Below are 17,534 nucleotides of genomic sequence, written 5' to 3'. Positions count from 1 at the left end.
ACAGATGAATAAACTGAAGCACACAATAGATTATTGAACTTGTCAGTCTGTCAGTGACACAGCTAGGAACAAAAAGCAGTAGTCCTGACCTCCAGTTGACTACTTTTGCTACTAGATTTACCCACTTCTTTCCCCTTTCATATTTTTACCTATACCTTGATCTTGATAGCCTACATCACAACCAAAGTTCTAATATCTGCCCATTTGTGGGGAGGAAAAAAGGTATAAAAACCTTTTATGGCTACTCTGTTTTCAAGGCAATGCTTTTAAAATGGTAGACTTTATCATTTCTAAATAATACATCTCCATTTAGTTTACTCTTCCTCATTTAGTGGTGCTGAAAGCCTGCTATGCATTATTCAGTACTTCTGCTAAATTACTGGGGAAATCATAATCAGATGATATTTTTGAACTGTGTCTTAGTTTCTTTCTCTCCATAACAATACTCACATTTGTCTTGTCTCAATATTTGCCTGAGCGTCTGCTCTGTATGTTTCTCTTCTGCTTGTTTGAAAACAGAAGTGAGCCCAGACTATAACCTCAGATCCAAAAACCCTCCAACTGTGAGGAAGCTCAAATTAGGATTCCGACTTTGCAGTTTGGGCCCATCTTTTTTTTTTAAAATCAGTGAGTGAAATCCTAGTCCGACTGAAGTCAATAGCAAAACTCCCATTGACTTCAGTGGGGCCAGTATTTCACCCATTGGTTTTATTTCCTCCGTAACTGGCAACAGCTTCCACAGTTACTGTGTGACAGGTTGTGTTTGTTGAAAGGGTTTATCGCCTGGCGGCAACTCTTATAAACTCATCTGTTTTATGGCTGATAAGCCTGAGGGGGTGAAGAATCTGTATGCACTGAAATGCACATAACCATCTTATAGTTATGGGTAATTATACTCCATTGTACTGTAAGAGACAAACATGGGGGGGGGAACCCTGTATTTTAAATATCAAGTCAGCTAAACTGTTACATGTTAGGATCCACTTCTGTTTCATTTTAAGACATTATTAAAATCATGTATTCCAGGCTATGTGCATCCTAGCAACTATTAAAACACACCAACAAATCCCACCTAGCTCAAAAAGCCAGTTATCAAGAAAATCTAACTTAATAAAATCTCTCTGCCACCCAGATTCCCAAATGAAACCCACACCCCAACCACCTCAATTCTGCCCAAATGTCTGTTTGAAGAAATGGGCTTTGCAGCATATTCTTCAAGGGTTAACAAATGTGGATTGTTCAGACCAAGATGGGGAGTAGATTTCAAAGGTGTGGGGCCTAATGGAGAAAACTCTCATGAATGCTCATTTCCTTGTAAACTGAGGGAGCTCTAGCTTGAGCTCCTCCTCTGATCTCCGCCTCTCTTGCCATGCCTTATTGACCCAGCTGTCTCTCAGGTGGGAAGATTCCAGACCATTTGGGGCTTTACAGGTCAAACCTGACACTTTGGAAGCCAATAAGTGGTCAGTGAGGATCATGGGGAGCTGGTGCCCAATGCTTCCCTGTGAGATACTGCAACAAGAAATCTGCCATATCTTGTACCAGCTTTGAGCTTCCGAAGGGTGTAAGGTGTGGCCCCTTATAGAGCACCTCTGTAGTAACCAAATCTTATGGTGACCAAGGTATGGCTCATGACAGCATGGTAAAAATCTGGGAGGAAAAAGTTGCAATCTCCTGACCAGATGAAGTTGGAACAAAGTCTTCCTGGCCACTGCTCTGATTGCATGGTGTAAAAACAGCTGTGAACCCAGCAAATTAAGTTGCAAATTTTACTTTTAAAAAAATAAATAATAAAATGGAACTACACCCTCAATCAGGAGGGTCAATATAATAATCTCAGCTATGTCCTCCAATTGTTTCTTCAACCCGCCATGATTGCCTTGGTTTTATCAGGACTGACTCCCAACAAACTCTCTCCCATCCATGGCCCAAACTTATCAGTGAGAGAGAAAATCTACTGCACTACCTGGGCTGGACAAGTTGGAGATACAAAGATGATGGATATTGGGGAACAGTGACAGGTCAGGCGGGGGGTAATGTTTAGAAAATATTGATGTGGTTTAATAAATCTCTCTCACTAATATAATCTCCCAGCAGTATGAGGTTCAGTAACTTCTAGTATCAAAAGCAGAGAAACAACTGTATCTTCTGAGATCTATGTTATTGTGCCCTTTACAGTGTTGTTGATATGTTCATTCAAACCATTGCAAGAACAACCTTCTTGCTAGTTATTACCTGGAGAATGAAATCCTCTTTCCATGACCCCGTGTTTGACTTTCATGTGTCTGGTGAGGTTTCCCTTCAAGGTGAATTTGCTGGGACAGTAGAGACACTTGAATGGTTTGCTGTCTGAATGCAAGTGCATATGTCCCATTAAATTGTGCATTCTGTTAAATTCCTTTCCGCACAGCTGTCAAGAATAATGGAAATTAAAATGATTTATTTTGTAGATACACCTACATGGCAAGCAGGTAAATACAATCTCCCCTTGAGATGAGAATGTACTGCAGCCCAGACAGCTTCTGCCAGGAACTTCATTTTATCGTTCCAAACTGCGTCCAAACAACAAAAACAAACTGTCACTGTAGGAATGTGTGCTTGGGCTTATTCTGACCAGACACATTCATACACAGCTAAGCAAAGACTTTGGGTTGTTTTTTTTAAATGATGTAAGAATCAAAATCAAGGGCCCTTCAGAATCAGAAAGCCCATAGAATGGGGATAAGAGGCTCAGTTCTATAGGCCTAGTGCTATAGCTTTTAACTTTAAACAAATCACAAGTGCAAAATTCTGTTGTCAGGCCATATACTTTCTGCTTTTTAAATCTAGACCTTAATCAGGAACAATACCATACCATGATGGAACATGGAGAACTTCTGATGAAAGATCAGACAGGTGAAAGGTATCAGTAAAACAGTGAACCAGTTTATAGCTTCCCTATCCACGGACTTCAAATGACAGAAGCTTTTAGCTGAAAGATAGTAAAAGCAATTCCTTCCCCCCTCCATCCCCTCCATTCTTCTCTGATCCTTGTCTGTGTACTAGCTTCTGTGTTTTATGCCTATGATGAGTAAGCTGGAGTTTAGGCAGTCTTGCGGCTGCAACAATGACTCAGGTTTCGCTGGAGCATGTTAGTGCCAACACTAGCCATTGATCCAGCAGGTTTCCCTTTGATGAAACAATATGTTGGGTTTTTGTTTTGTTTTGTTTCTAGATGTCTCCTTTCATTACTTCTTCCCCTATAAACAAAATGTGCTCTCAAACACACAGGCGTTTGTTAACCCTGTTATAGACTTCTGGATTTCCAATTCCTGATAAGGGTGTGTCTCCCTCAGTCAGGAAGGTTTCCAGCAGCTGTAGAACCCACTGAATGCTGTCCATTTGAACTCCTTTTTGGAAGAATTTTAGCCAAAGACTTTTCCCAGTTGAACTGATTAATCAGCATCTTCATATTCCATGAGCCCAGGGGCTCCTTAGCTAAATATAGTGCTTTCTATAGGGAGAAAATGCTAAAAGAGCATTTCACTAGATTTAAACTAGAAACCTTGGTTTCGTTTGAAGTTAGATATTTAACATAGTTTTGGGAAATCTGCTATACCATTGTTTGAGGGATTATTCAAATTTGTCAAGCTGTCTACTGGAATATCTGCTGTTGTGGGGGAAGTTTAAAATTGTGGGCTGATCTTCTGTAGAATACTCTTCCCTCCCTTGCCCCCCCCCCTTTTTTTGAAACAATAACTGCTTCCCACTTTCCTCAAAGAAAAGTTAACTGGACTATTAAAACCTGCATGGTATCTGAGTATTATTTTAAAATCTATGATGATAGAGTTGGATACTGGAAAAAAAAAATCTGAAAATGTCACTTGTGTTTTTAAATCATAAAATATCAGGGTTGGAAGAGACCTCAGGAGGTCATCTTGTCCAACCCCCTGCTCAAAGCAGGACCAATCTCCAATTTTTGGCCCAGATCCCTAAATGGCCCTCTCAAGGATTGAACTCACAACCCTGGGTTTAGCAGGCCAGCGCTCAAACCTTTGCTTCTGCTGTGTTAGTCCTTGTTTTGCCCTCTGCAAATACGTTAATGAGTTTATTGGCAAAAGTGTTCACAGAAAAGAACAGTTTTAACTATATACTTCAGAATACTCACAGAAAATGAATGATTAGTTTGTAACTGTGAGTATTCACACAGGACACTTGATTCTAAGAGTTATTCATCCAATTAGGAAACAGGACTGAATGTACTATGCATCCAAGAAAGGTAACAAACATCATGGCTTATATTTTGAATTTTGATTATTGAATATTTGCAGTGAACAGGATATGCACCATTTATAGGTCAAGAATTATTTGTAGAAATTGTGACAAATCATTTCAGACCTATTCATTCGAGAATTATAAACTGTTCATAGACAACTGACTCATTTTCTGCTTGTGAAGTCTTGTTTCATCAGTTGAATAGTTGCCCACTACTTGACCACTTCTATTCAGAGCAGACTGTATACAGAAATAATAACATATGCAGATTTCACCATGATCTGGATCCCTTCCATCCTCAGATTGCTGTCTGATGCTTTTTTAATTTAGTTTTTTGCTAATCTTTTGTAGTGGTAGTGACTGCAGAAATTGATTTACCATAATCAGTGTAATCAAATACTACAGGATCAAACTCTGCTCTTGTTCACATTCAGTGAGCAATGCCTATTGAAATCAATGACTTGAAAAGCATCCTAAATATGTTGGGAGGGGAATGAAGAGGCATAGGAGTGTTGATTAGCACAGTAAAGTCTATGAAGGGCAATAGCTGCTCTTGACAGCAGCTGGAACAGCCTATGATATATCGATGATTCTCTGAATTTAAAAACCCTTCATAGAGATGAACTGTGTTTTGCCAAACAGATATTTTTTAGCACGAGGTCATCTATTGTTTGTGTTACAGCTAATCTGTTTCTCAGCCTGGTAGATATTCGTACCTATAAATCTAAAACACTAACCAAAGAAATGGAAGTAAAACACCAGTCTGAATAATTAAAGTAATTATTTTATCTAGGAGTCTTTATAAGGTATTGGGTGTAAAAATGAGTACTGTAAGAGCCTTTTTGGCCAGCAGTACACATTTCTGCTTCTTTTACTCTGGAGGAAACAAAAGGGCACACGATGTGGCACAACATGGGTTTTAGTTTATGGACAAAGAGGGTTTCCATTTCCCTGAATCATTCACAGTTTCAGGGATGGAATACAGCTAAATTTGCTCCTGACTCTAAAGCCACTTTTCACTAGAGCTGAGGAATGTAGTTGGAATCTGAATCCATGATGGGGCCGCGGGAGGAGGGAAGTGATGCCAAGAGAAAACCCATGGGAGAGGTGCTACAGGAAAATAAAACAAAGGAAATAAAATTATGTCTTTTGGGGAGTGGGGGTGGCAGTGAGGGCACTATTACAGGGTGAGCTGGTCCTCTGTGGGGTTTCAGTCTCAGTTCCACTCTCTGCCAGGCTTAGCCTACCTTCCCAACTGAAGGGAATAAGTTCCAGGGTCACATGGTAGAAGATTGCGACTCAGAGTCAGGTCTGTGGGGATATAAATGGCAGCCTGAGTTCAGGGAGCATGTCAGAGAGAAAAAAGGAGCAGAGAGGCTCTCCTTAGGTCCTAGGCAGACAGCCTGGGAGTGGAACCCTGCTGGGAGCCAGCTAGGAAGGCTGGAAGCCAGTCTGTTGGAAGAAATCTCCAGCAGAATGTAGTAAAGAGGCTCTTAATTCCCAGGCAGTGAGATCCACAGGGAGCAGACAGCCTACTGTGAGAGATCCCAGGTCAGGGGAAAGGACGTGGTTTACATGTGGAATTTATTTTAAACTGGTTTATTTGTGAGAAATAAAACTCAGTCTCTGACAAAAAGGAACTGAACTCCTATAGCTGCTGAGAGAGCTGTTGCTTTGATGTACTGGCCAGTGAGTTTGGCCCACTGGTTTACAGGTACTTCATTACAAAACTTTGAGTAAGCTGAGGTATTTGCTCATGCTGCGCAGTAACCCATAGCACAAAGCACCACTCTCCAAAGTCTTGCTATTAGAATCTGTCAAGCGTTTTATGAGTCTTGAAAAAGTTTTTATAGCATGATTTCATTGTCATTGGCTACTGGTTTGAAACAATGCTCTTGGATGTAATGGGGAAGTTTGGTACACACTAGCACTCCCGTGGGCAGTCTTGTAAGAGAAGCCAAGGACTGAATGAGCATGAATTAATCTCTTACTCCAAGATGGAAGCTACCAAGTATACTTGGAGTATTGGAGAGAAAATCGTATTGTTCTATATTAAAGGCCCAAACGCTATTGATTTCAGTGCCAACAGCAAACCTCCTATTAATTTCAGTAGAAGCAGTCCTCACATTTTACTATAGCAATAGTGTATCATTGGGAGCAATTGCTGCAGAATACTGTAGGATTTTTTTGTTAATAAGAAAGCCTAGACTTTGTTTTTTAAAAGCTGCAAGGATCTTCACTCTTCAGAGAGCAAGCCAAACGAGATTACAAGCTGCAGCTGGGTGAGGAAACACAAGGCACAACTATTTTCTACTCCCTAGCACCAGATAGTCTGTGCGTGGCTGTGATTAGACATATAGGAAAGCCTTGTGTTTTCTTTTGCTATGAGAAAAAAGCCACGAAAATTGAGGCCTGCAGTGAGATAGAAAGGCCACTGCTGTGCTGTCCTTCCCTTACATTCTTCTTCTTTTATTTTTTTTTCTTCATAAGAAGGGTGTTCCTTTCCTCACAGAGAGAGAGGGAGAGGGAGAAAGACTGTAAACTGTCCAAAAGGACCGTGAGAAAACAGGAAGCTTTGAAAAGTACAAGAGAAAGCAAGATGAAATCTATTTGCAGGCGGTTCCCTAGGGACATATGAGCCATTGTTAAGCAGGCAGTTCATGCAGCTATATCCTTCCTTCTGCTGAGGAGGAGCTTGGTGCCAAAAGGCTGCTATCTGGTCATTGCCTTAACCCTCTGAATACCATTGCCTTAACGCTCTGAATCCAAAAGGGCTTGACTAATCCAAGTTTCCTTTGCGGATTTTGCCAGACAGGCAAGGGATATCCCTAAAGGTAGGGGCCCTGATATACCCCTCACTTATAGCAGTACAACTCCATTTGACGTCAGAGGGATTACTTCTGATTCACACCAGAGTTGTAGGAAGAATCTGAACCACAACACTTACTTGTTTCTGTTCTGAGAGGGGATATTGGGTGGAGATAGGAAAAAAAACAGGTGTTCCACCGAAGCTTTCGCTACTAGCTGAAAAACATGTTGCTTACTACTCCAGTTTGTTCTGAATCAGAACGAAAGGCTGAAATTTTTGAAATTTCCCATAGATCAAAAATTTTAAAAATTATGTATTTGGTACCATCAAAACATTTTGTTTTGATAAAGTAAAAACATTTTGTTTTGGTAATATCAGAACAATAGAATATAACATTAAATACAGTATGCTATAATGTTAAATATCACTGTAATAAAATTAAATAATATTGTAAAATATAAAAATATGAACAAGCAGAATTGAAATGATAAAGTCGAAACAAAATGTTTCAACATTATTGAAACAAAACAAGAAAGTTGAAACAATTTATTTTGACTTTTTCCCATTTAAAATTTTAATTGAAATAATTATATTCCTGTTAAACATTTTGATTTTGGCAAAACTGCATTTTCCAACAGAAAACTATTTAATTGAAAGTTTTTTGATTAGCTCTACTCTTGGTTTCCCTTAAGAACTGATCTAGTTCCAGACTGTTGAATGAAGAATTTACAGAGATTGCATCCAGATCAATCTCCAGGTGTTTATGCAGAAACTGGAAAATATTGCTTGCTAGGCATTTATATTGCACTCAGTTACTGTGTGCTTAATAGTTACCCAAGTGAGAATGAAACATGCAAGTTTGGGCATTTTAAGATAAAGCTATATTACTGAGCCATGTGGGCAGTTAAAAGAAGTAATACATAAAAGAATCAAAAAGGAGGATTGTACAGGCCAGCCTTAAGCAGGAAAAGAAACTTGAATAACGTCTTCCCTATGAATTAGAGATGGGTGTAAACCAGAACCACAAATCTAAATGCCTCCAAACTTACGGCATCAAATCTAGGTGTGCTTTAACATCCCTTTAATTTCCCATGTGCTGTCTTGAGGGAGGTAGGTAGCAATCCTGCCTAAGATGATCCTATGTTATTTGGTTGACGCCATGAAGAGGCAAACAAGTATTTTTCAGAAGGCTGTTTTGTTCGGATACTAATGTCCTGGCCAAATTTCAGTTTGGGGCAATTACATTTGGCATATTCAAAATCTCCCTGTAGTTCTGTTATGCTATGATGTATTTTGTGTCCTGCACCAGCTATGGTGTAGAATTATGGGGCAGTGTTAATGTTGGTACATTTCTGTGACTCCTGGGATCAATGTCTTCAGGCTGTTGAACACTTTAGAATGAAATATGCCAGATAAATGTCAGGTATTTTTATTATCATTATCAGTCTAGCAACTGCATTCAGTACTCACTAAGGACGAAATACAATTTCAAGATTAAGAATACTGATAATATATAAGGGTGGTGGGGGGAATGAAAAATAATCTGGAAATTCTCCTGCCCCTCTTTTGGATGTTATTCCTGCCCTGAAACTACTTGGATTAAGAAAAGAAACCAAACAATTATTTTGAAAAGTGAATTTGAAAAAAGATGTAATATTCTTTTTGGCATTGCTTTTCCAATTGCATCCGGCCACATGTAATGAAATCTTGGGAGCATTCACTGATTTTGTACCTCTGCAAACTCATGACAAATGCTTACCTTGCATTTAAAGGGCTTGACATCAGAATGAACAATCATGTGTGCCTTCAGAGTCTGTTTCTGCACAAAGCTCTTGAAGCACAGGTGACACTGGTAGGCTCGGATATTGGTATGGATCAACACATGTCTCTTCATGTTGGCTAGCAGAGTAAACTCCCGGCCACAGATCCCACATTTGTGCTCTTTCACTCCCTTATGGAAACAGAGAGTCAGAAAACTGAATAGGTGTGCCTTTTTCAGTCATTTTTTTTTCAAAGCCATTATATGAATATATATTCAAGCTGTGCTAGTGAAGCAATGAATAAGTTCAATTCTTGTTAACATCACCCTGCTGAAGTGGCAGATATTTGGATACTTTTTTCTTCTGGTCAATTTCTGTAAGATTCTAAAAGGTGGAAAAAGAAACCATAAAATGTCTATACCACAAAACAGTATTAGTAGGACTGAGGAACAATAAGTGGCACTTCCCTCAATAAGTTTTACAGAGCAGTCATATCAGGTTATTCTGCCTCAGCTTTCAAACTCTGTTTAGATAATATTTTGAGCTTCTATAGTGCTTTCATCCAAGGATCACAGAGCACTTTATGAACATCAGTGTAGGGGAGCATGTTCTCCATTTCACACATGGGGGAAAACCAAGGCATGGGGAAGTGAAATCACTTTCCTAAGGTCCCACAGAAAGTCTGTGGCAGAGCCGTTAAACTTGTACCCAGGTCTCCTGATTTCTGTTCTGTGCCTTAGGCACAAGACCATCCTGTAGGCTACAAGAACATCATTTGATTTTATTAGTGGTGAGAAATGATTATACAACACTGTGGGAAAAATTTTCAGAAGTATTTAACTCAGTGGTTCTCAAACTTTTCTGCTGGTCACCCCTTTCACATAGCGAGCCTTTGAGTGGGCCCCCCCCTTATAAATTAAAAACACTTTTTTAATATATTTAACACCATTATAAATGCTGGAGGCAAAGCGGAGTTTGGGGCGGAGGCTCGTGACCCCCCATATAATATCCTTGCGACCCCGTGAGGGGTCCCAAACCCCAGTTTGAGAACCCCCGATCTAACTCCTTTTAGAAAATGGGTTGTAGTAGCTTGTCGCTTGCTTTTGAAAATTTTACTCTGTATTAATATCACTAGGACACCTAAATGACAAACTAATGGCAAAATTCTGCTACCCTACTGTATAGCTTATTTACCAATTGCATGTATACCAATAGCATGTCAAACATGTATAAATTTATTAAGTGAGACATAAAATAACTTTCCAACATCTGATAATGATGAGCCTGGGATAATCCCTGTTGAAGTCAATGGCAAGACTTTGACTTCAGTGGGTATTGGATCAAAGCCCTGTGTAACAAAGAAAGAACCTGCCTCTATTTTGAAGAAAAATATGGAAAAATAGTACCTGCTCAATTTTTGTAAGAAGCAAAGAGTCATGCAATTAAGAAATAATTAATAAAATAATTAGTGGCACTGGACATTTCCTGGGGATTATTGACCATCCCTAGGCATAAGACATTAACTGTGGAACGAATTATAGCTTTGAGATACACAACTACCTGATTTGAGGCTGCACTCAGGCAGTTAGACAGCTAAGTACTTAAATTGTGCTCACAACCTGACTAATTGTGGGTGAAAAGTAGAGGCTCTTTCTTGGGCAAGAGGGTATTGCATTTTTTAATTGCAAGTTTTTATTAGACTTTTAGGTAAGTTTAAAATTATAGAGGAAAGCCAAAGAAGGGTTGGTCCTACAGAAGCGACAGTAGGGGAAATGGGAAGAAAACCAGAAGTGAAAATAGAGATTGTTTTTTAAAAAATTTGCTTATAATACTTAAATTTTGCAATTTTCTGTGTTCTTAATGTTTAAATTTAAACATTAACCCAAAGTAGACCACTGGGGGGAAAAACACAAATCTGAAAGCAATTCTTCATAAAATATAAGGATGTGTTCATTAGTTTATCAGCATTAGTCTATTAAAATGCCTTTTGATTGTTAGATTAAAATTGATCCTTACAATACGTTTGTGATGTTGGGATAATTCTGATTTCAGTTGTTACACATCACGTTGAAAACTCGTTTCTGTTTTAAAACAATCCTTCAGTTATTCATTCCAAATTATACACCTAATCTCAAACCTATTGACGCTAGTGCAAAGACTCCCATTGATGTCAATGGGCTTTGGATCAGGTCCTTTTTTGCCCAGCTCTAGTCACTTGTACTCTGGATTATTTCTACATAACATGGCCGAGGTTGGTTTGGTTTTTTTTAATGTAGTGCAGAAGCTGCTTATACAAATCTGCCAAGCAGTAATATACTTGTCTATTCACAGGTATAAAAAAGTTCTGTAGAAGTTCCACTGCTAAAGATTATACAAAACTATGGTTTTCATGAAGATAAAAACCAAACTGGAGCAGAGAATGTGAATTTAAATTTGGGAAGTAATACAAACAACTTGATTGAACTCCTGGTTATGGTCTTTTTCTTTCATTGCCTTTGTTAAGACTAGAGCCAGTTTCTATTATTGGCCATACTGTTCTTGTTCTCTTTGCATAAAATTCAGATTCATACAAAGGGCCTCTCTCTACAAGTACACCATGTCAGTTATTTTGGGGGACTTAAGTGGGACTTTAATGGTGCATAAGCCTTGTGCTGGCATTCAGAGCCGGGGCAAATGTAGCCAATAGTGACTTACCTTGTGGGTTAAAGAGTGTTGCTTGAGATGGTGGGGCTGCACAAACTCCATGCCACATTCAGTACAGATGTATGGACGGATGTCTTTGTGCTTCATCATGTGATTTTGCAGCTGGCTTGGGTACTGGAAAGTTTTATCGCATTCTGTGCAATTGTATTGTATAGGACCTCGATGGGTTGTTAAGTGTCTCTTCAGCTGGGCCAGGGTTGGAAAGTCAAGACCACACTCAACACAAATGTTCTCTCGGCCACTCTCATGCTTGGACTCGTGGGCTTTCAGCTCACTTGGATAGGCAAAACCTCTGCCACAGATCCTACAGTTGTAGGGCTTGATGTCACTGTGTTGCATCATATGTCTCTTCAGGTGACTGGTTTGGGTGAAAGCCTTGTGACACACCTGGCACTTATGTGGTCGAGTGCCTTGGTGTGTCAACATATGAGTGTGCAAGTGACTCAGCTGCTTGAAAAGCTTGCCACACCGAGTGCAAGCATGAGGTTTGATGCCACTATGTCCCAAGATGTGGGTGACCAGGTTGTACTTGGAAGTGTAGGACTTTTCACACATTGGGCATTGCCATCGTTTTTGTTCTCCCCCTACATCAACATAATAGCTGTCATCAATCTGGAGGTTGACATCTACTCTTTCCACCTTTTGTTTATTGTCACCACTTTCCCTCAGTTCAGTCCTCCTGAATGCTGGCTCCGGGGATCTTTTCAGTTGGAAGGAATTCCTGAAATGGAAGTTTGGGGGCATAATAAAAGGAAACATCAGGCCAGGGTGGACTTTTGGGTAATAAGAGTAAGGAGTCTGCACAAATGTAGGAGTGTTGGGCCACATCATGTTGGGCTTTACTGGTTCTTGTTTAATGGGCTTGGCTCCAAAGTGCTCCAGACTTCTGTAGAACTGAAAGCCAATGTCACACAGATCAATCATTTGGGAGTTATATTTGGGCTGTGTGGGTTGTTGGTACATCAAAGGAAGACTGGGGGAGCATACATTGTTGTTTTCAGATCCGTGTGATGGTGACGTAGGATCTCCCGTAGGGATAGTGTGAGGCATTTTTGTGGGCATGCTTTTGCGTTTCCGGGACCCTCCTTCTAAGGATCCGTGGAAGGTTTCTATATCCCCCAGGGAAGGACCATACTGGAACTGTGCAAGCTGTGCCCTGAATTCTTCACTGAGTGGTGCAGTTCTGTGAGACTTCACATCAGGCTCCACTGGCTGCGGGCAGTGTGATGTGTGTATTTTGTCAACATTGAAACATACATCCTCATTTTTCATCGTATTTAATTCCTTCTGCATTGTCTGCTTTCCTTCAAAAATAATAATAAAGAAATTCCTTTATTTTTTCTCATGTTCTCCTAAGGCCTGTATTTTATTGTGTAGTTTATATTTTTTTTAAAAAATTAAGCATTTATAAAATAGTCTCATAACCAAATAAGATATCAATTTACTTCTGCTATACAAAATCTGTCTGTTCGTGGAAACAAAGAAGGTTTGAAATTAGTGCTTTAAATCAAGCTCAGATCAAACATTAGCTTTATGATCTAATGGTATTGTACTTGGATACGTTGTTCAGCATATATTGTAGTATTGCTGTGTAATTCAGCCAACCCACTTGTGGGTCAAATCCTGTCCTTGAATGTGCATGCACAGGCACTAGAGTTTGACTCTGTAACTAAAGAATACAACAATACAAACAATAATGCATATATTGCAGTATGGTTGTGACATAAAAATTCACAGCCAAAACGTTTGAAGTTTGAACTTCTTTATATCATTAACTCATGCTGCTATGGAGAAAACAATGGCAAAGTGAGTTCAGAACACTGTGTACCATCAGCTTCCACACTGGATTTCCTGATTCCTGAAAGGTGGAGATAAACATTGTATGTGTGGTTAGGGAGTGAGGGGTTCTTCTGTTTTTAAAAAAGAAAAAAAGCTAAAATGTTGAATGGAATTCATGTGGGCAATATATATATTGTTTTTTTACCTGAAGCTTGTCAGGTAAGTGTGGCAGCGTTTAAACAAAGAAAACATATTTAACTTAGAATAATATCAACTACCCCTTCAGCTTTCCAAAGCAGCTGACAAGCTGAGTTTGCCAGCTCTACTTTGGCAACATTTCACTGCCTTTTCATGCAATAAAGTCATGAGGCAAAATCCCGAAATCCACATGCAGATTTTATGCTATTGACTCCAGTGGGAGTTTAGCCTGAATAAAGATATAGTAAAATATCAAGGATTTCAAAATTTGGTCTATTTTAAATTAGATCACTGGGATTTCATATTGACCCTGCAATGGTACATGTGTTTTGGGTGTATTGCTGTCTGTTCAGGATGAGGTTAAAAGAAAGAACCAGGCACATTTTTGCTTTGCCACCTCTGACGTGCTGAAGCAAGTTAATTTATTGATAGTTATTAATAACCACATTCTTGGGAGGAGTGGAGATGGTCAAACAGTGCTAAAGAAGCTCCAGTTTCTTTATCGGGAAGCTCCAGTTTGGAGAAACTTCCTTCTAAAAATAGATGGAGAACTTCTACATGGCCTAGATAGGGTGTGGAGAGCAGAAGACATTTAAAGACTTGGTCGCAAGCAGATCATTTAAATCTTTTTAGGATATACAGGAGTAAAATCTGAGGAGTTCTGGGGAGATCTCTGAGGCAAAAGGCGAGGTGATGCTACTTTTCAAACACCTGGCAGATAAAACAGACAGACTTTTAGGATAAGAATTCTTACTGATGTTAGTAGAACTAATGGGAATGCCTCAGTGCAAGTCCTGGGGCCTCTAGAATTATAGTTAGTAAAAACAGAATAGTAATAGCAGAATCTAATGTTCTAGCCTGAAAAAACTCTTTAAGACAGGGATTATAGGGGCTATTATCACCTAGAACTGAATTCCCGCCCAAATCCAGTCCCTCTTTTGGGAACACGCAATGGTTTGGTTCATAAAAATGGGAAATCCTTTGAGACCCAAGAGGGACTTACATGACTTCCTCTCCCCACATTCGCAGGGGGAAAAGGTCAGGCAAATTTGAACTCATTTTAAGTTATTCTAAATGTATGTAATTTTAATTTGAAATCCACCTAGGTCTCACAATGTAAATCTTCCCTAAATATTGTGGGCCCAACTTTCCATTGTCCTGCTCCTTGTATAGTCATTCACATCTGTGCAAAGTAGGTGAAATGTTAAACAAGTGTCTGGCAATGACAAATTAGGCCCTGCTGTCATTATTGCAATGCTGTCAAGAATCTATAGAAGCTACAGTGAGTAAGTGCCTTGGTAGGTGCTCATTGCTCTGTTGTCTCTATGCTGCCTGCTTCTCTCAGCTTTCATTATCTTCATTGGTGACTGGGGATTTCAAACCATCCTGAGACTGAAGTAGTGGCAGAGTGTTTGAGAGTCTTTTCCTTGAGGTAAAAGGAGCTTTACTGGAGAGGAATCATTGTATTGCTCAACAAAAGCATTAGTCACTTTCACAAAAAGCTTATGTCATATTATCCTATAATGAATTATCATATAAGTCATCGGATCAGGTATACCTTGGAAAGAGGGAGTTCAAGTATTCAAGAACCCAGCATTAACACAGAGGTTGGGTGCAATCAGACTGAGGTGAATGAAGGACCTAAGATGGGAGGAAGAATAAAAAAAATAAAATAAAATACGCCTGCAGTACCACTTCTTATAAATAATAAAATAGCATCTAAGGGCCCCAAATCGGAATCTGTGACTCTTAGACTCTGTACAGACGTAGGGGGAGACACACCCTGACTGTATAAATTTGCAATCTAAGTTTTTCAAAACCTCATATCAAACCACTTCATAGCTTAAAAAAGCTTCAATTTCAGGTGGAGTCGAGAAACAGGTAGAGCGTTTCAAGGGATTCTTATTTACCCAAAGGGTCTGCCCACCACCAATGGAACACAAGCATGTGTCTCCTTAATTTCTGTTTTTAATTTCCAGACATGAATATATTAGAATATGATGTATTAGATACAAAACAGAACGGTGTAAAGCACCTCTACAGTGAGTTGGAAAAGCTGTTGAGGTATTTCCCGAACAAGGCTTCTGTACCGCTATTTATAAGTAATGTTGTTATTGAATTAACTTCCTTGAAAGAGGAAGAGAGTTTTTGACACAGAAAATGAATCACCTCTTATTTTCTCATTTCCAGGCATCATATTTCCCCAGAAGAAAAAAACTAAACTTGTACATAATTCATGCAACTCATTTTACCAGCATATATATCTTTAGAGTCCCATGGGTGAAAGCCTGATCCTATTGGGAAGTCAATGGGAAACCTCCATATATGGAAGCCATCACCAATTATTTGAAGAGGCAGAAGGACACCAGAATAAATGCGAGTGGTCTAAGTAGCTCCAGTTTAGACTATAACTACCCCTTTGCTACACAATTGCTCTGCTGCTGCTGCTACTGAGCAGAGACAATAAAAATAGAAATGAGACCAGAACGAGTGAGAACTGAAAAATGAAAAACCCTTTAAGATAGAAAACCCATACTAGTTTGATGTTCGAGTGGAGCTTGGGTCGAAGACCTGGAAACAAGCATGATATGGAGGCTAGTGTGGAAAATATAAAGGTGGTAGATTTGGGCACAGCTCCTGTTAGCTCTAATAGGAACTGTGTGTTTAAACAACCACGTCTGATTCAAAAACATAGCTGAATGTACCTTGTCAGTTCATTCCTACTCTCCTCCTGGCGGTTGAAAAACTGATGCTGTGATTTGGGGGGGAAAGAATGAATTATAACTGCATTTCTTTACTATTTGATTACTTCATTTTGTGTACATTATGAAGAGGGTCAACTGACAAATCAAATACTACGAGACTCCTTCACTCCAGCTGAGCAGGTGAAAGCTTCGCAGATCTCACTGTGCACATCTGCTTTTCAGTAGTGGACATCTGCAAGCAGTCATTTTAATGACCCAGTTATTGCTGACTCAGTAGGTTTCATGAGCCTCTCCTTTACATAACTTGCCCCTAAGTTTTGTTTTGTTTGGGCCAAACCCTGAAGTCCTTACTCAGTTTTTAATCATTCCTTGTTTGGGTGAATCTTCCATCAACCTCAGGATTCGACTGATTAGAAATTAGACCTGTAAAAGACCCATTTGATCATTCAGGCCAATGCAGAATTGTTCCCTACAGAATATTATCAAATATTTTGCTGAGTACAATTTGAATCAGTGAAAGTATTAAGAGTATTCGTACAAACGTAAATTTGTGTATTACCATCAGCTACAAGCTTTCATTTAATTAATGTGAATGAATTTGCAAAGTTCTGCCTGAGCCTACGTATCTGATCTCTCCTCACATTTCCCACTCCTCCTTTGTTTCAGCAACAATGACTTCTTCATTTCCTTCTCCCACTCCCACCTTCATGCTGCCTCCTATGCATGGAGTAACCTCCTGCTCCTTGTGTGCCTCTCTTCATTCAGATCTCTCCTAAAGCCCCACTTCTTCTGTAAAGTCCACAATTGGAAAAAAAAATGGAAATAATAAAGGGCCAGTGATTAAATAAGGTAACTCTTTCCTCTGGTTCTCCCCATGTGCCTTGGCTATCCTATTGGTTCTGTGGTCTGTGCCACTCAGGAGGTCACACTAGGCGAGGATCACAATTGTTCCTTCCAGCCTTATAATATGAGTCTGTTTGTCATCTATACTGCAAGCTCTTTGGGGCAGGGACTGTCTTGATATATCTTATACCAGGTCCAACACATTTTAATGCTTAACTAATGAGAATAATTTCAGGATTTGATGTTTAGTATTATTTCTCACTGCATGTGTTGCTCGATACTTGGCTGTTTTCATAATTCCTCACACTCTTTTAGGCGTACTATTTACTTCATTTCTGCTATATACTTGAGTGAGCTGTAGTAAGCAGAGATAGGTATGAGCAGCAGAGTTCAAATTCAGATCCAGATCTGAACTTCCCTAAAGTCTGAGGATGTTCTCATCCGATGTGCCAGGTCAGACCCCTCTCTAGTTGTAACTTTGTA

General features: G+C 39.4%; 1 protein-coding gene across 2 annotated transcripts in view; it reads right to left on the bottom strand.

Moving 5' to 3' along the window:
- Positions 1-17,534, bottom strand: part of ZNF366 (zinc finger protein 366) — a 40,599-nt gene that overhangs the window by 6,307 nt on the left and 16,758 nt on the right. Inside the window, exons 2-5 of one of the 2 annotated variants that reach the window (XM_043547352.1) lie at positions 15,062-15,144; positions 11,518-12,830; positions 8,823-9,014; positions 2,236-2,410 (exon numbers count right to left, since the gene is read on the bottom strand). In XM_043547352.1, the coding sequence (XP_043403287.1) occupies positions 2,236-2,410; positions 8,823-9,014; positions 11,518-12,819 (1,669 nt within the window). In that variant the 5' untranslated portion in view covers positions 12,820-12,830; positions 15,062-15,144. The remainder of the gene's footprint in view (positions 1-2,235; positions 2,411-8,822; positions 9,015-11,517; positions 12,831-15,061; positions 15,145-17,534) is intronic. The other variant, XM_007059236.4, reaches the window with a different exon arrangement.

This window comes from Chelonia mydas, chromosome 5, assembly GCF_015237465.2.
Source record: "Chelonia mydas isolate rCheMyd1 chromosome 5, rCheMyd1.pri.v2, whole genome shotgun sequence".
Taxonomy (NCBI): domain Eukaryota; kingdom Metazoa; phylum Chordata; order Testudines; family Cheloniidae; genus Chelonia; species Chelonia mydas.
This window is presented reverse-complemented; position numbering and strand designations above follow the sequence as displayed.